General features: G+C 39.6%; 1 protein-coding gene across 1 annotated transcript; it reads right to left on the bottom strand.

Annotated features, from left to right (window-relative positions):
* Positions 1-6,819: 6,819 nt before the first annotated feature.
* Positions 6,820-17,272, bottom strand: rassf9 (Ras association domain family member 9). Its single transcript, XM_017690674.2, has 2 exons — positions 17,075-17,272; positions 6,820-10,721 (listed from the first exon to the last, which is right to left on the bottom strand). Exons 1-2 carry the CDS (start codon positions 17,119-17,121, stop codon positions 9,440-9,442), a joined length of 1,329 nt encoding a protein of 442 aa, XP_017546163.1. The 5' UTR covers positions 17,122-17,272; the 3' UTR covers positions 6,820-9,439.
* Positions 17,273-17,474: the final 202 nt, after the last annotated feature.

Here is a 17,474-nt window from a genome sequence, read left to right as displayed (position 1 = left end):
GATTATGATTGATTTAAAACATATGAGTGGAAGGCAATCAGAAGCCCTTCACACTCGCAAGCCTGCCGACAGTGAGGGTCTCTGAGGAGGAGATTGGTGGGGCAGAGGTGATTCAGAAGTGCAGAGGGTGAGGTGGCAAGGCAATGTTTATATGAGCAGCTAATCAGGAAGACACACATGGTAATGAAGGCTTGCAGAGCAGAAAGCAGTTTCGAAGGGACATCTTGGGTTTTTTAAATTTACATTTGGATGGTTCTTCTGGATTACGGACTAATGTCTTGCTCACTGAGATCTCCATGTTGTTTTAGCTGAAGAGCAAGCTAAGGTTTTGGTTTGTATAACAAACATCTTGCTTCTCTCTTTCTGTTTGTCATGCTCTCTCTCCCGCTGCAGACTAGCTTGGCCCTAATGAAAGGCTTTCTCATGAGCCTGAGAGAACACCTGTGGCAGAGAACACACAAATAACAGTAATAATAAGTGTACAGTAAAGCTGGAGCATGGAAATAGGCAGAGATATCAGACATGAAAGAAGCTTGTGAGGCTGAGCTATGAAAGGGTCACAGACCCCACAGCATGAGGGGAGAGTAATAGAAATAGATGGTAGACCACCCAAGTGGTGCATGAGAGTGCATATGCACAAATATAAATGGAAATACTGTGTGTGGGTTTGCGTATGTTTGTGATTCATGTAAAACAAGTGTGGAATTAAACTGAGGGAACAGTATTAGTGGCTTTCACTATGAATACCTCAAAGTGTTTGACTCACACTTGCTATGCTCTTAAGAAAATGGTCATTGGAAACCCTCTGCACTGAGTGTGAGAGAGCAACAGTAGACAGAAATATCTAGAGTAGCCTAAATCCATACTCATATAGAATGTGGAGTTGGTGGAGAGAGAAGGAGAAGCCATGATTCTGCTGCAAGAAATGCTCTTTTATTAACATCCATCAGAAAGACACACACAAAGCATTAAACTCAAGGCGGTGGTCACCAACCCCCCAAAACAGAAACACACAACTAACACACACTACATACCTTTAACTGATGACCAACAACACAAACAGCAAGCTGTCATGAGACTTTTGGAGCGATGCTGAAACCAACTACACGCTCAACGAAATTAAAGATTTAGATATTCCTCATCTTCTAGATGATGTACTATGTTCATATTTTCAGGGAGAGTGGCGCAATGTTTTAAACAGGCATACCATTATGACCACCTCCTTGTTTCTACGCTCATTGTCCATTTTATCAGCTCTACTTATTATATAGGTGCACTTTGTAGTTCTACAGTTACAGACTGTAGTCCATCTGTTTCTCTGCATACTTTGTTAGTCCTCTTTCACCCTGTTCTTCAGTGGTCAGGACTCCCATGGACCTTCACAGAGCAGGTACTATTTGGGTGGTGGATCATTCTTAGCACTGAAATAACACTGATGTGAACACTCAGTATGTTCAGCACTGAGAATAGTCCACCAACCAAAAATATCCAGCCAATCCTGTGGGAAGCATCCTGTGACCACTGATGAAGGACTTGAGGATGACCAACATAAACTGTGCAGCAGCAGATGAGCTATCGTCTCTGACTTTACATCTGCAAGGTGGACTGACAAGGTACGAGTGTGTGTAATAGAGTGGACAGTGAGTGGATGCAGTGTTTAAAAACTCCAGTCAGACCCACTCAGACCAGCACAACACATACTAACACACCACCACGTCAGTGTTATAGCAGGGCTGAGAATGATCCACCAACCAAATAGTACCTGCTCTGTGAGGGTCCATGGGGTTCTGACAACTGAAGAACAGGGTAAAAGGGGGCTAACAAAGTATCAGCGAAACAGATGGACTACAGTCTGTAATTGTAGAACTACAAAGTGCACCTATATAGTAAGTGGAGGTGATAAAATGGACAATGAGGGTAGAAACAAGGAGGTGATCATAATGTTATGACTGATCAGTGTATGCAATGCTCATAAATTAGTAAAATAGTGGTAAATGTGAAGTTATGTTTGGGGCAAATTTAACATATAACGTCCTACATATACCTCTCAAAACAGATATCACGTGTATTCATAACCATTTCAGTTGATAGCTTTCTGTGAGGGAGCTTTTAGAGACATTAAACTCTTCAGACGTCTGGTTCCTATCACCACCACTGTGAACAATACCGCCTTGGTAAATTGCTCTAGAACAGAAACATTTCACATCAAACCACTCTGAATGAATCTTAATTACTTCATTATGCAGAAACATTGCAAAATCAGTGGAATTCCCCATGAACTTATCTCTATTCAGTCATCTGTTATGGTAACATATGACATCTTCCATGAAATGTTTATGCCAATGTTTTATACAGATCAAAGTAAACATTAAAAAAGTGATAAATGAAAAACAAAAACCAAATTAGTATTAATTAAAACAGTGACTAAAATGAAATAGAGTGAAAAGCAGATCACATTCTCCACAAATATAGCTGTGCATCTTATGCAAAATAAAAGGTACTATGATTTGAAAAAAATCAGAAAAGTATAAAAAAACATACTTATTCTTATAACTTTAGTTCATTTACTGCTCAACTCTGATGCTGTACTGTTAAAGAGAGCTTTGGGGCCTGAACTGTATATTTGTATATTATTTGTATATTATATTTGTATATTATTAAACAAACTATTTGTATCTTCATACTGATATCTCAGCTCTAATCACTGTTTCTGCCTTAGCCTGATGGTTTCCTCGAACTCTGTCCTATTTATGCTACTAGCATAAGGATATGTTTTCTAGGTAGACAAAAAAGCTCAAAGCTCTCTGGATAAGAGCGTCTCCCAAATAAATGCAGGGCTAGGTTGGCAGATGAAGGATGTGAAGAAAGATTTGCGGCAGCAGAAGCTTTTTTAATGAGAAACGCTTGAGGACTTGTACAACATAGGTGGTCATATAGAGTTATATTCTCCTGATACTATAGAAACGTGTGGTAGTTGCTCTATTTTAGAAAACATTAGCAGAACCATTCAACGCACCTTAAAGAATCAAACGTTTATTGTAAAGACTTGTAAAGAGAATGGGAGAAATAAACTGAAAGTGATCTCAGAATGCTGTCAGACTGGGTATATGGAGAAAACGGAGTACATACAGGTTTATGGATGTGCCAGATAGCCTTGTATCCATACTGTCAGAGATATTATTCCACTAGTCTGTCTGTTTGACAGAAATTGGAGAAACTTAATTCAGCGTGAAGTATGTGGTAAAAAGAGGTCAAAGAGGGGGATTAAAGTTAATTTTAATCAAAAACTATAACGTGTTCCAAGTGAAACAGAATCAGGGAAGGCCTCTAAACTAGTTCAGCATTTTCACTCAGTGATAGATGGAGGTGGTTGTTAGGTTATTAGGTTATTGCTTAATATTTTTTTTATCCCTGCCCAGTGGTGCATGGTGACGTACCCCGAAACCCTGAAAATGTTTTAGAGGCAAAGAGAAGGCACTACACTTCAATTTAAGATTTTTGGAAAACAAGAGGTTGTTTGACAAAGCTGTTGCTGTAGAATCTGATGTGGTTGTTATGGTGTTTCTAGGCCTTTGCAATGGTTTGCCAATAGTTGCTAGTGCGTTCTTGTATCCTAGGTGGTTGCTAAGTTCTTGCTAGGCTGCTGCTATGACATCTTAGGTGGTTATTCAAGTGTTGTTAGGCCATTCGTATGCTATCACAGGTGGTTGCTAAGGCATTGCTAGGCTGTTGCAATGCTGTATCAGATGGTTTCTATGCCATCACAATTGCATCGCAGGTGGTTGCTAATGTGTTGCTAGGCTGTTGCCATGGTATCTCCGGGTGTGTCCTAATATGTGTCTATATGTGTGCTAGTATATATGTTAGTCTGTATGTAATGTCAATGTAAAGCAGTGTGAAAGAGCTCCGTTGTGACATCATTTGAGGCAGTTTTCTCAACATCAACTATTCATTTCCTATGGGAAAAAATGTCTTTGAATGAACGCTGTGTGAAAACTATCTGTACAGAAGCACAAGCACACATTTCCTTATATGCTTTATAACTTTTTTTTTTGTTAAAACTTGAAAACTGCAAGCCATGAAAATAATACAAAAATAGATAAATTCTCGACAAATAATAAAACGAAGAACAGTAGCAGTAAAGACAAGAACAAATTTAAGACTGCTGCAGATATCCATGAAAACCTTTTCCGTCTTGGTAATAATGCTGTCCTGCTGCTTGGTGGTGTTTACTCAGGCCTGGGTTTATGATGCAGAAATTCAGCCACAGAAATTGTGGCCAGGTTGTATAGTGTGTTGTGGATTTATTCAGTTCACATAAGCTCATTTTCTGTATTAAATTAAGAAGCTTATCTGGGATCTAATTGAAATGGAATAGTTTCCCTAAGGAGAATGATTTCAACATATTGTGTTCATAGCTGGCTGCATGTCCTGGCTTTTGTCTAATTACCACAATGTTTATAGCTTTGCGACTGATGGCACCTTGCTGTAACAGTGCTTTGATTGAGGTAATTATCCTCTGAAGTTGGTGCTGTTCAGGCATGCTATGTTTAAAGGATGCAGTTCAGTGGGCTTCTTCTCTCTCTCTCTCTCTCTCTCTCTCTCTCTCTCTCTCTCTCTCTCTCTCTCTCTCTATTACTATTTCCAAACAACTCAGAAGAAACTATATCTTGATGTGGCACTCTGATGTAAGTGTTGAGTACCATGTCAAAATTGTAAGCACTATACTCTTATATCTTTCATCAAACCTAATGATTAGTATTTAAATGGAAACTTTTTTCTTGTTGTCATTACAATAACACACTGTAGGTCATCCGATCACATGGTAATCATCTGTATTCATGCAAGGAGATATGCTTTTTTTTTTGTTTGTGACTGTTCACAACTTACAGTGTCATGCATTCACTTATAATGGTGTAAAATGATCAGCTTTTATTTAAAATGTTTTTAAAAAGCTGTATTTAAAAGTAGAAAAGTCAGTATAGCATGTTAATCAGTATGCCATTGGAGTAGAACTGGTTTTGGAAGAATGCTAATTATGCTAATGATGTTACATTTAATTATATATAAATTAGTTTTATTGTGTAACTAAGTTGTTCTGAGTCATCTACATCATTCGGGTAGTCTATGGCAAGAGGATCAGTTGTAGCACCACATGACCTCCATGACTAAAAACAGCACGCCTCAAACATGGTATTAAAACATAATTATAGCTCTCAACATGCTGTCATAAGGTTCAAACAAAAGAAAATTGGGTTGCTGTCAGATGAATTGCTTTTGTGGTTTTCACAAGCCTGCTAATATCCACGCTTCATGCATATGCAATGAATTGCTTTTGAACGACAGGGTAAATATGTTTTGCTGAACTCTAAAGGGAGGGCGTGTAAAATGCATTTGCTTTCCTTTGATTAGCCGATTTAGAGTAACGTTCAAAATACCTGCTGGTGGTTTAGCAAAGCTTATTTTTTGTTTAGTATCCACACTTAAGCCAAACATGTTAAGAAACAGTGAACACAAATGCATGCAAGGTTCAGTTGTCTGCTATCTGTTCATGCTGCATCAGAAAAATGTAGAATTTCTCAGCTGATGTTGCAGCACGCGAACATCAACCACCATGACTGTTTCGCCTTGCTCGGCTGATTCCTATCTAACATCATCTGAGCCAAACCATATCAGACAATTATGAAAGCCGAGTTTTCTGGAGCCAGTTAAGAGGAAACCAGGTTTGGTGCTGAGGGTCCCACTGGCTCACCTCTTGGGATAAAATTGCTGAAACAGGCCTTGCTTTAACAGTGCTTAGACTGAGGCAAGGTCTGACTGCTCACTGCACACATTTCATGAATTACCAGGTTGAGTGTTTTGGGTCTCTCTTCTTACATTTGCTAACAACTAGCCTTGTATGCTATCACCGCATGCAGTCAGCTACAGTCCAACAGGCGGCTCTTCGAATGCGCCATCTCAAATGACTGTTTATGGGACTCGGCCCAAGTAATTGTTAGTGCTGGAGAAGCTACCACAGCAGCGGAGGCAGATAAAAAGAGGCCGTAATTGCCGTTTTCAGCAAAGTAATTACGGCCATTTTGCAACACGACTGAGTCCTGGCAGGCCTCTTGTTCCCCCTGAATGCATGGCAGAGGTAAACAAGTCGCCATGGTAATGGTGGCATGATGAGACATCTTTGACTTACACTGGCACCGTGGAGCCTCACTCTGCAGGAGGGACACCACTTCTCTGTTGTCTGATAGGCACTGGGGCAAGAATTAGTGCAATTATCGCAGCGTGACTCAAAAAATCCAAAACGCTCATATGAACCCAGATCTCATTAAGTCTTTCAAGACTGTGATATGTGACAGGAAAACCAAGGCCCTCACACAGTTGTTTGTGTGCCATGCCATTCATACAACTGATTTGCATTATAAAAAGGTACTTTTAAACATTTCTATTGTGATTAGTCATACAGCATGTTAACTGAATAACATGTTGGGACCCCTCGCGCAGAAGAGGATTACACTGTGTAGCAATGAGACAGTGCTTTAATGGGACTGCCTTGGCCTGTTCCGCACCCTGAGTGGAAGAAAAGGAGGTGATTACTTTGCGCAAACGAGCTCAAATGTCTCTTGGCTGGCCCCGATTCAAGAGGTGTATAAAGGTTTTTCTGTTTAAATTCCTCATCACTGTGCCTCAGTCAGACTCCATTCCAACTGGAAGTGCATCTCAATACCACTGTTCCTAAGAGCAGCAAACTGTGACGATACACTGTAGTTACAAGTAGTCGTACTGTAGTTGCATTGTAGTTCCATTCTTCAAAAGAAAGTCAACAACGTTTTATTGGGAAATTTTATTGGGAAAATATTATAAAAATCATTTTAAAAAGACTCTGTGAAGTGCGAATGAAATGTTGCATGTACAAACATTTAAACTCATCTAGGTGAAAATACATTTTTAAAACAGTGGCATAGTGGGTCACTTTAAATAAAACACATGGCGTATAATAAATAAATTCTATTCTTTTTTTTAATTCAAAATCACATTAACTGTTATCACATCTAATATGTGTGCATATGATTATAAGTTTATACCATAGCTTATCAAATAGGCTGACATAAGAAAAATAAAAATTCTGCTGCACGTTTTTAAAGAATGTCTGAAAAAATGGTAAATCAGATCTACAAACTGCCTGTGGTGTGTTTTAATATAAAACAATTATTCTTTCATTGATAAGCATATTTTTAATGGTATTTCTATGGCCTTAAAAACTTACATTCAATGTAAAGCAACAGTCTCAAGAGAAAAGGCCTATAGAAAAGCCTGTAGTGAGCAGAAACATCTAAGAACAAGAACTCTGACCTTAATAAATATCATCAGATCAAACCTGGGAGGGATTACTGTTGTATGTTGTTTGACTCTTGTGGTATGTGCTGATACCATTATGGAATTCAATCTTTTGGAGATGTGTTGTCATTTACTATCAAGGATTGCTAACTGTTTTTAAACAGCAAGAGTAGGGAAGAGTGATGTAACTTGAGTGATCTGAATGCTTGATCTCATAAACAGATGGGTAGATAACAATGTGTACTCCACTGAGATACATAGAGTAATGTTCACTCCCTCTGCTCTATGGAAAGCACACGTCATAAGCCTGTGCTAACAGTGCTAGTGCTTGAAATTGACTGGTAGCTTTAAGTCCAACACTACATCACTACAAACAAATGTGAATTAAATCAAAAGCTCTTGGTCAAGCTGCCTGAAAAAAACTTACCTATTTGGTCTCTGGCATATGCAAAAGTTTGAACACCCTTGGTTAAGTGATTAAATCCTCTACAGAGAACACATTGAAACATGTCTATTTTTTATAAATTTTAGGCCAAAATTTCTATTTATCTGCTGAGTTTAACCTATTGGAAAAATTCAATTTTGTTCAATTCAGTGAAAAAACAGAAATGTTTGTGCACTGGAATGTGTAAAAGTGTGTTCTCTGTTAAGGACTGTTAACATATTTTTACTTAAAAACAATGTTATTGGACCAGGGGTGCCCAACATTGTGCATACAGTCTCACAGGGCCAAAAGTGATCTCATAATGACGCTACACATCTGGAGACAACTTGTTAAAAAATTGGTAGTGGATGGCCACTGAGAAGGCTCCATAAATAGGCTTTCCCTCTTAAACCTGCCCCCAAATTCCTCTAGTAAACTTTTAAAATCTGAAGGCAAATCAATAACACAAGCAAGACAACACCCTGCTCGCTAGTGAAACATTATCTGTGAATGCAGCAGCCAATTCTACCCACTTCTATCACTTTTACTCCATTGTAACCATAGTCACTGTATCCAGCCGACGATAACGCATTCTTAGTTTTTATTACATGTTCGTGAGATTTGGAGGTAAAGCAGTGCAAAGTAACACATTACAAAGTAGTGTAACGCATTACAGTTTTAGTTCTGTAATAACGTTACAGTCACTGCCTTAATAAAAAGGTTACTTGTGTTACTCATGTTTCTAACAAAGAGTATTAAGCAGGATGCATTTAATACAAATTTCCTCTATATTATTTGTTCTGTCCTTGTATGTTTTGTATACTTACATGTGTTTTCTATCTACTGAGCGAACATTTGTTGAAGCATCTAATTATGCTAATATGAAAATGATGGAAGGATGGAAATTATGGAAAAGATCCCTATGCTGAAGAAACAAGTGCTCAAATCCCAGCTACAGACTTGATTTTTATTCAGAAACTCTGTAAGCTCTGTAAGCTTTACAGTTTATTCATAAAGATTTTATTTCAAGGCAGCTGTTTATGGACAGTTTCTAGTATAAGGTTATTGGTGTTCAACAGCGTTTATCATTTTAATCAGCATAACCAGCTGTATCTTGCAGGGCAGTGTTAGTAATAGGCCTTTTAAATTATGTTTACAGTGATTGGTGCTTTCTATGTAAATAATGTACTGAATTGGAATATCCTTCGTACTTTTTAGTTGTAGAGATTTGTGTAGGTTTTAAAGGTAAATTAAGGAGTAATTTTGCTACTTTTTCTAAGAAGTAGTGAGTACAGTAATCCCATTACATATTTGCATTGGATTACTTTTTCACTGCTGTCCAGTGATGTGTTCTAAGTGTAAAACCGTACTTTTTCACTGAATGTTTTTTTCCCATGCAAGAGATATTTATTTATAAAGCATTTGTGTTTTCTGTACATGTATCACACGTAAAACTTAACTGGAGTCTATTATAGTTTACATCTATGACACTAACGACTGCCTTTTTGACGGTCAGGCAATATTGACAAACTCACTCTAGCAATTTCTTGTTTTAGATGTCACAACATCTTTAAGCCTGATAAATTTAAAATTCCCACCCAGACTTAAGCCAAATCCCATCATGGTTGTCTCCAGACATGTATGCTTGCTATGAGATCACATATTGCTTCTAAAGTCTAGATCCTAAACATCAGTGTCTAGGGGTGGTGGTCTGTCCACACAAGGAGACAGTGAGTCCTGACTATGAGTAGAGCTTATACCAGTGTCTGAGTCTGTGTCTGTAATATCAGTAGGAGAAAGGTTCTGTTTCAGCTTTCCTACTGTCTGACAGATGCCAGCCCTGATTGGACTCTGCAGGGACACAGGGGTTGGTGGATCAGGGCAGTCCCCTAGCTGCAGTGAGCTTAGCTGGGCAATGAGGTGCTGATACTCCTGGTTTCTGGACTGTAACAACTTGCCGTTGTGCTGCAGCTGTTTCTCCATATCCTGGGTCTGGGCATGGATTGAAAGTCCTGTTCTCATACTCAGATCCAGCTCACTGCGCAAGCCTTCAAGCTCTAAACATTCTGCAGGTGACAAAGTGGAGACAGGGTCCAGATCCACTGCAGGACCTGCCGCTGCTGCCCCTTCTAGCTCATCAGAGTCTACCGTCCATATGGTTCTTTTCAGCTCCAGGTCAATGTCTCTGGACAGCTCGTCAATGAGTTCTTGATGCTGGCGCACCTGTAGCTCCAGCTGTTCCACACCATTGCCAGTGTAAAGGTACTCCTGCAGTTGGTCCTCAAACTCGATCATAGACAAAGCGAGCAACTGTTCATTAGAGCTGTCGCTGAGGTCAGAGCCAGATAAGGAACTTTCCTTCAGCTGCTGCTCCATCTGCTGGATCTCCAGGTCCAGTTCTCGCATTTGGTGGATCTGCTGCCTGATGGTGTGGTCCTGAGAAATGATCAGCTGCACCATTTTGTCAATTTCCTCTGAACCCTCTGATGATCCTCCCTTCTGCATCTTCTCCAGCTTGCGAAAGGCCTTCTTCACCATACGCTTCTGACGCTCCACAGGTAGGGTCTTGGCATACTGTGCTGGACCCTGCTCCCATCTCTTAGACCTGACCCCTCGAGACTTTGTGGCCCTCTTGGCACCAGTAGAGGATGGCACAAAGTCACTGGCCTTTACCAACACAAACTGGATAAAGGGTCTCTCAGCGCCCCAAGCATTCCACAGCCGGAGGATACGGGTGAGAGGGGGCAAAGCCCTTTCAAAACCCTTCCACCTTTCCAGAAGACAGAACTCTTTAGGCTCTCCATGCAGGAGCCTCTTACTTTCCGGTATGGTCTTATGGTCTTCCAGTAAAGCCTGAACTACATCAGCACAAGTTGTATGCTTGGTGACACCACTGACAATTTTTTCTTCTTGGCAAACCAGCACTTGGATTTCCTTCCCTGGAGTCTCCTCTGCATCCTTAGTCCTGGAAAAGAAGAACAAGTTTATTTGTATCGCTAAGGCATTTTTAGAAGCAATTTATTATCTGCAAGGAAACAGATGAGTGAATTGCTTGAATACAAACAACCTTAGTTACTGCCACTAAAATGTTCACCAAGAGAGCAATATTCAAAAACAGCTCTGCAAACTCAGCCAAGACAAACAGAAAATGATTTAGGTCATCATCATTTTGTCCATTTTTTCATGAGAAAGAAATGCTCAGCATTCTTTTTATAGCCTTTTTACTGACAGATTTATCAACAATTTACTAATGTGACTGTGTATTCAGTTATTTCAGAACATCATCTAGGGTGCTGGTGTGTAACGTTTTGAAAAGAGGACTTTTTCTGAAGCTGGTGTAAAAATTATACATAATTTTCTTTAATGTGCTTTCATTTGGATAGTAGTATGTCACATAATGTTTCTTTTGGTTCATTTGTATAGTGAGCAGTCCCAACCAAAGTGATATTAAAAAAGCTATTATTCTTTAATTGCTGGTTCATTTTACTAGTACAAACAAGTATTTCACCCAGTCATTGTACAAAAATGATCTATGTTTTGCAATACACATTGCTGTGTCCTGAGAAATTTAACACCCTAACAAAACCATTTCACCTTCATTTGGCACAAATATTTAAGCAACATGAGAAACAATGCAGCTAGAAATCCCCAGTTTGACCACATTTCTACTTTTCCCTAAATCCCAACAAAATCCCATGTCCACTGTGCCCAGTACAGTTGTTTGTTGATCTGGCCTTTTCAGATTTACAGACCAGCACAACAGTATCTCAGTTTCCAGAGGCTGGAAAAAAAAAAAACACACACACAAGTGGTATATTGTGTGAACCTTGATAAAAGTCCCCAATGGAATGCAATCTGTATGCAAAACTGCCAGTGCTTGGTTAATGGTTAGAAGACCCTGAGAGTTCAATTAAGCCAAGTAAATACCTGAGCTGTTCACACAGCAAACAACTTGACATATCACCTCCACACAAAGAGACCGTCTGGAACAACTTCAGAAAACACAGTGCTGCTGTTTCACCAGATGCACTGTAGTGTGCAGTGACTGAGAGCAATGTTTAAAACTCTTGATCTTTGTAGTAATGATGCATGATGTTATTGAATCATATCAGTATCCAGTATCTGCAGATACTGTAACTGCTTAAAAAATCAGTCAGCATTTGACCACCGTTTAGATTTGACAGTTATAGAGGTATGCAAAAGTTTGCACACACCTGGTCAAATGACGTTTTGTTGATGTTCTGTGAAAAGTGAAATTAAGTGGACACACTCTCTACAGGGAAGACATTTTAATACACTTTGCACATTTTAATACACTTTGCACATTTTAATACACGATTACTGTTTATTTGCTGAATTTAACACATTGGAAAAATATATACAAAATGTGGCATTTGCGAAATTTACAGCATATTATATACTGTATGCTTATTTTTTTCAATATGTCAAACTTTTGAATACAACTGTGTTTAAAACTAACATTTAATCATTTATTTATCATACTGTTGTAAAGCTTAGGTGACGCTGGACTACTAAGCTTAAATATCTGCATTTTATTCTTATTACTGCATTTATAACTGCATTTCTCTGTAATCTAATCTAATCCAGGTAAATTCAGTCCCAGTACTTACATTTTATGAATGCACTGGAATTGTTTATTATTGTATAACTTGCATTGGCCCACCATTCCAATATATCGATGCATCCCTATTGTGCTAACAGTGTTTCTGCAGTGATCTAAATATTAAGTTAAAAATCTCACACAATAAAAATTCTCATTAATAGCTCTAATCCACAGACAGACAGTACAGTGCTCACTCTCTACTGTCTGAAGCCTGTCATTTATTGCATGAGTAAAATTGTCTTTATGAAACAGAACTGATTAGATGTTAAATGCCAAGCTTTTAAGTACAACAAGGCACGTCACACATGCTGTATTATGATAATAAACTGCATGAGGTACTACTCATAATCCTAACTAATCCAGGTAAGGCACGTGTGGTAATGCTGGCAAAATGCTATCATTTAACTGACATCATACTGGGAGAAAGCAACACCAGCACTTAATGACAGCTTGTGCATAAGCACACTCCATGACACTCTGCCACAGTAGATACTTAGGGGGAGTAACCCGACTATCTTTCTTTAGCTATGAAAATAGCTACAGTAAAACACACCCAGTAAAGGAGTTACAGCATCTTTTTCAAACAGTGAATTGAATTTTGTTCTCTAAAAAGCTGGAGGTCTATTTAGCTTGTTCAAAGCTCTCATCTGTACAGGAAATGAACAGACAGGGGGGCTGGAAGCACCTGTGTTTGTCTTGTGCAAAAATCAGTGGACACCAGCAGCATCCTGTTACACACTTCCTGCCGACTCCGTTTACGCATTGTGAAGCCATGGAAAAATCTGAATTCCATTTCCATTCCAGTTTCAAAACAGAGGGAGGGATTTAAAGATGAGGTATAGGAAAACGCTGCACGGAAACAATTCTTCAAAACCAAAAGGCTGTATGTGAATTCAACAGTGTCTGAGCGATGTGCCATAGTGGGCCACAGGGAAATGCCCACTGCACTTCTGAGAATAAGAATACTTACAAACTAGATTGTTGTGGAATGCAGATTAGGCTAATCTATTCCTGTTGTACCCTGATAAACTCAGTGAAGGTGAAATAAACGGTACATTGTGCTTCGCTTCTTGCTAAACAAACACCGGTAGGCCGGTGACCATTATAGACAGACAGTAGGAGTGATACAGAGCACCTCTGTCCTCCTCCAGAGCTGACATTGTGCTTGGCCACGGAGCAGAAAGAACAAATGCCATTCACATGCTGCAGTGAACAGTTCTCAGCAACCTGTTGGCTCCAGACTGCCTTCTTGAAGACAGAAAGCAAAGCCTGCAGTAGGGAAGCATTTATTACCACCTATTTCCTTTCATTTAGGTTATCTAACAGTCTTCTTCCACCAGATAGTGGTATGTTTATAAATCTGTGATCACACAGATGTCATTTCCATTGTCAAGTGAGCCGTACCGTACCAGAGAACCCATGTTAAATTTGGTTACCGTTCTTGTCAAGGTTCTAAGCGTGCTGACTCCACCATTTTAAATAAATAAATAAAGCAAAACAGCAAAAAAACACAAGCTATCTGGAATAGCTGTGACTCTCACGCAGAGTCACGTACTCAAGCAGGGTACGGATATTTCTGGGTGTGGATTTGTATCCCTACTGTACTGCAGTGCCCTGCCTGGTGGGAAAATGCTGTAAGCTTTTATAACAACTACAACAGCACTGGCATGGGAACTGTGGGCTGATGCCGACATTCAACGTTTATATCTGCTGGTGCCAATGCCGACGCTGACACATGCACCTTTACGTAATGTGAAAATCGAGACTAGGTCCACTTGGATTAGCATTACAGAGAAAAGTGCCGTTTACTGTATAAGGCATATTCAGTAAAATGAACAAATTAATTCATTTAACGCATCAGATGAATGTCTCATTTTTTTACAAAGTTTTTTCTTCTATCTGTATCTTAAATGAGCAACAGCGATGAAAGTAGCATGTTTTTTTTTTAGCAAGGAATTGGTTGTGGTTAACTGACATGCATCCTAATGACGCAAGGACATCAAGGGTATTCTAATGATTTATTAATTTTTTTTTTTTTTTTAATAAATTATTTATTTTAAATCTTTAACTTGGGTGACAAGGTTGTGTTCAGCTAACAGGGCTAAGTAACGGACATTTTTCTATATTTGCAAAGTAAAGTGCAGGTTTGGTGTGCTGGGACAGCTAAAAATGCTGGTTTCTAAATGCAGTGTATTAATGCTTTAATGATCTGTAACATGCACATAGATTAATGTGAAGGACACTTTACATGTATTTTACTTTACATAGATATCTTACATCTTCCCTATTCATGAATAAGCTACATAATAAAATACAAAAACCTATATTAGCTTCACATTAGTAAAAAAAACAAAGGCCTAATATTCCACATGGGCTTATAAGCTTTCATACTGTGTTAAACAAGAACATTTGCGGGTGACTCTGGATGAATGTCTGGATGAATTCGGAAGGCAGTTTTGGTTTGGTGTGACATCAACAAGAAACAATTTTCCTGAATTTCCTGAATCTTATCTAAAGAGGATGAGGGTCTGCGGAGGAATAAACATGATGGCTTGTTGGTCTCTTGCAAGACTTCTTTGCCAGATAGGCATCTCTAGGAAGACAAAACAGTCCCATCCTTCCTCTGTACACAGCAAAATGTCCACACCTGTAGTGCTGAACTGACACCTAAAACATTGAATGAACACCTGTAGTTTCTTGAGTCTAGCTAGACACAAATGGACATTAGGAGTGAACTACACTGGGGATTTTGCCATGAATAGCACAAATCAAACCAGACTTAAATAATACTTGATCAGTGCTTTGTAGACGGTTATTTTTAATTGACTAATTCAACAAAGTAATTTACCAATCATAATAATATGTAATAGTGTAATTGTTATAATTTGACTGTCATAACAAAGTGTATCATATTGCTTATAAAATAAGCACTAATGCTCACTGGCCCATGACTGACACACGGATGACAGAAGATATAATATAGCATGTATAATAACCACGTCTGGCAAAGCAGTGATTTACTTCAAAGCCTGCTTGTGATGGACTATTCCTCAACATATTCAGAGCAATCATAAAGCAAATATGTCAATGTATAAAATGATCCACCACGCAGGAGACAGCCTTCATGCACCACATGAAATAGCAGACGATCGGAGCTAAGATACCTCTGATCTATTTTCCATCTGAACACTCAAGATAATTACAGTCTGTGATACTTTAAAGCTAATCATAATGTAACATAAAAAGCCTACGTTCTTAAAGTGTCTTTGAATAGGCTGTTAAAAGTCCATAATATCTGGCAGCGCTAATGCAGCCCATAGCATTTTCGTGTCTTATTCTAAAGGGGCATCTTATCTATCTATCTATCTATCTATCTATCTATCTATATGTACAATACCCAGGTGCATTTTCTACTTAGTGAATTAGTGATGCACCCATTGCTGAACCAACTGCACTCAAACTGCTTGTGTAATCTCCATAGAAGTGCATTACCAGTGAAATGGGATTCTATGGTGTCACCATATCCAATGCCTAATGTCAGTTAGAGGGGTTTTAAAGCCCCCTAGCACTGAGTAGTAGAACAGCAGAACTATGCTCTCTGCAGTGATGAAGCTCTGTCCTGTACCTCTGGGATGAGTTTGTGTTTGTGACCCCAAACTAATCAACATCAACATCAGTACCTGATCTCAGTCATGCTCTAATGCAATCAAATCCAACATATATTGTGCATCACTGTAGGTAGACATTTCCTAGTAATACCCTTGATTTTAGAAGAAATGCTGGAGTTTACTTTTTTTAGACATTTAGTGTAGACAGCACTGCTTAACCCCTCAAATGGCCAGGGCCCAATGGCAGGCCCAAAGTCTCCAATGAGGTCCCTGTGGTTACTGAATAAAAAAGACTATGCAATAAGACTGGGATTTTAAGGGGTTAAGCTAACTGTGCAGGTATGGATAGCACTTTTATCTATACCACTATAAACACTTGGACTAGAGACAACAATCCTCAGGCCCACCTGGAGCCACTGGGACATCAAAAGTTAACCAAGCCACTTAAGGAAATTGCAAAAGTAATTATATGGGTGTTGATGACAGCAACTCTCTGCACAAGAACCCAGTATGCCCTTCACATTTTAAAGGCATCAAACCATAACAACAATGTAGGTTCAACCAAGCAAGGCCCAGTTCCTCGAAACACTTATGATTTCAGAAAAACGCCAGATGTTTTCTCACCTCGAGAGGATCTTTGTGTTTTATTGGATTAGTTCTGTGCTCGTTTTGATGGAAAACTCTCTCTCTCTCTCTAACACACACACACACACACACACACACACACACACACACACAAAGCACCTGCCTCCAAGTAAGCTGAACAACAGCACCTTGGTAACTCGACCGCTGGCGCCCATACAGTTGAACAACATTGTACTGTATGCAGCTTCTCTGGTTACAACAGCAAAGGCGTCTGTCTTTTGTGCTCGCTACTCGATTCTCAGCACCTTCAGCTCCTTCAGCACCTTCAGCCTCTCTCCCCTCCGAGTACAAACCGGGAGACGAAAGCAAACCGTGTCCTTTCGATACATTCTGTCTTTTCCTTCTGTGTCTAACTGTCATGAAAGCGATGAAGCGCTGACTGAGGGTCGAAATCCCCCCGACAGCTCGCAGTTTAAGAATATGTGAGAAAAGGAGGGCTACCTGTTCTTCAGGCGCGCTTTCAGAAAGTTTCGTCCGAAGGGCGCCATTGCTCAAAACCTCAGTCAGTCTGGAGCTCTCGGCTCTCAGTTGGGGTCCATTGCGAGGAGAAGTCAAGTTAATCTCTGAGCGGCAGGACTCGCGGTGGGAGAAAACTTGTAGAAGTTGTGAGCGGTGGAGGAGTAAAAGCGGGGCAGGCTGGTTAGCAGAGGGCCGTCCCAAAGCGCAGAGGGAGGTGACCTAATGGAGGAAACAGCCGAGCCTGAAAACGAGCCTCAGCGCCTTACCTGCCTGCTGTGTTATTAAAGAGTCTCGCCGAAAGCGCTGAACAACAACACAAATCAGACCTGCGTTCTCAGATTAGCATCAGAGCTAAAAACAAGCCTTAACTGAACTGTTTTAC

The sequence above is a fragment of the Pygocentrus nattereri genome, chromosome 7 (assembly GCF_015220715.1).
Source record: "Pygocentrus nattereri isolate fPygNat1 chromosome 7, fPygNat1.pri, whole genome shotgun sequence".
In the NCBI taxonomy this organism is placed as follows: Eukaryota; Metazoa; Chordata; class Actinopteri; order Characiformes; family Serrasalmidae; genus Pygocentrus; species Pygocentrus nattereri.
Note: the sequence above shows the minus strand (reverse complement) of the source record. Positions and strands in the feature narration are given on the sequence as shown.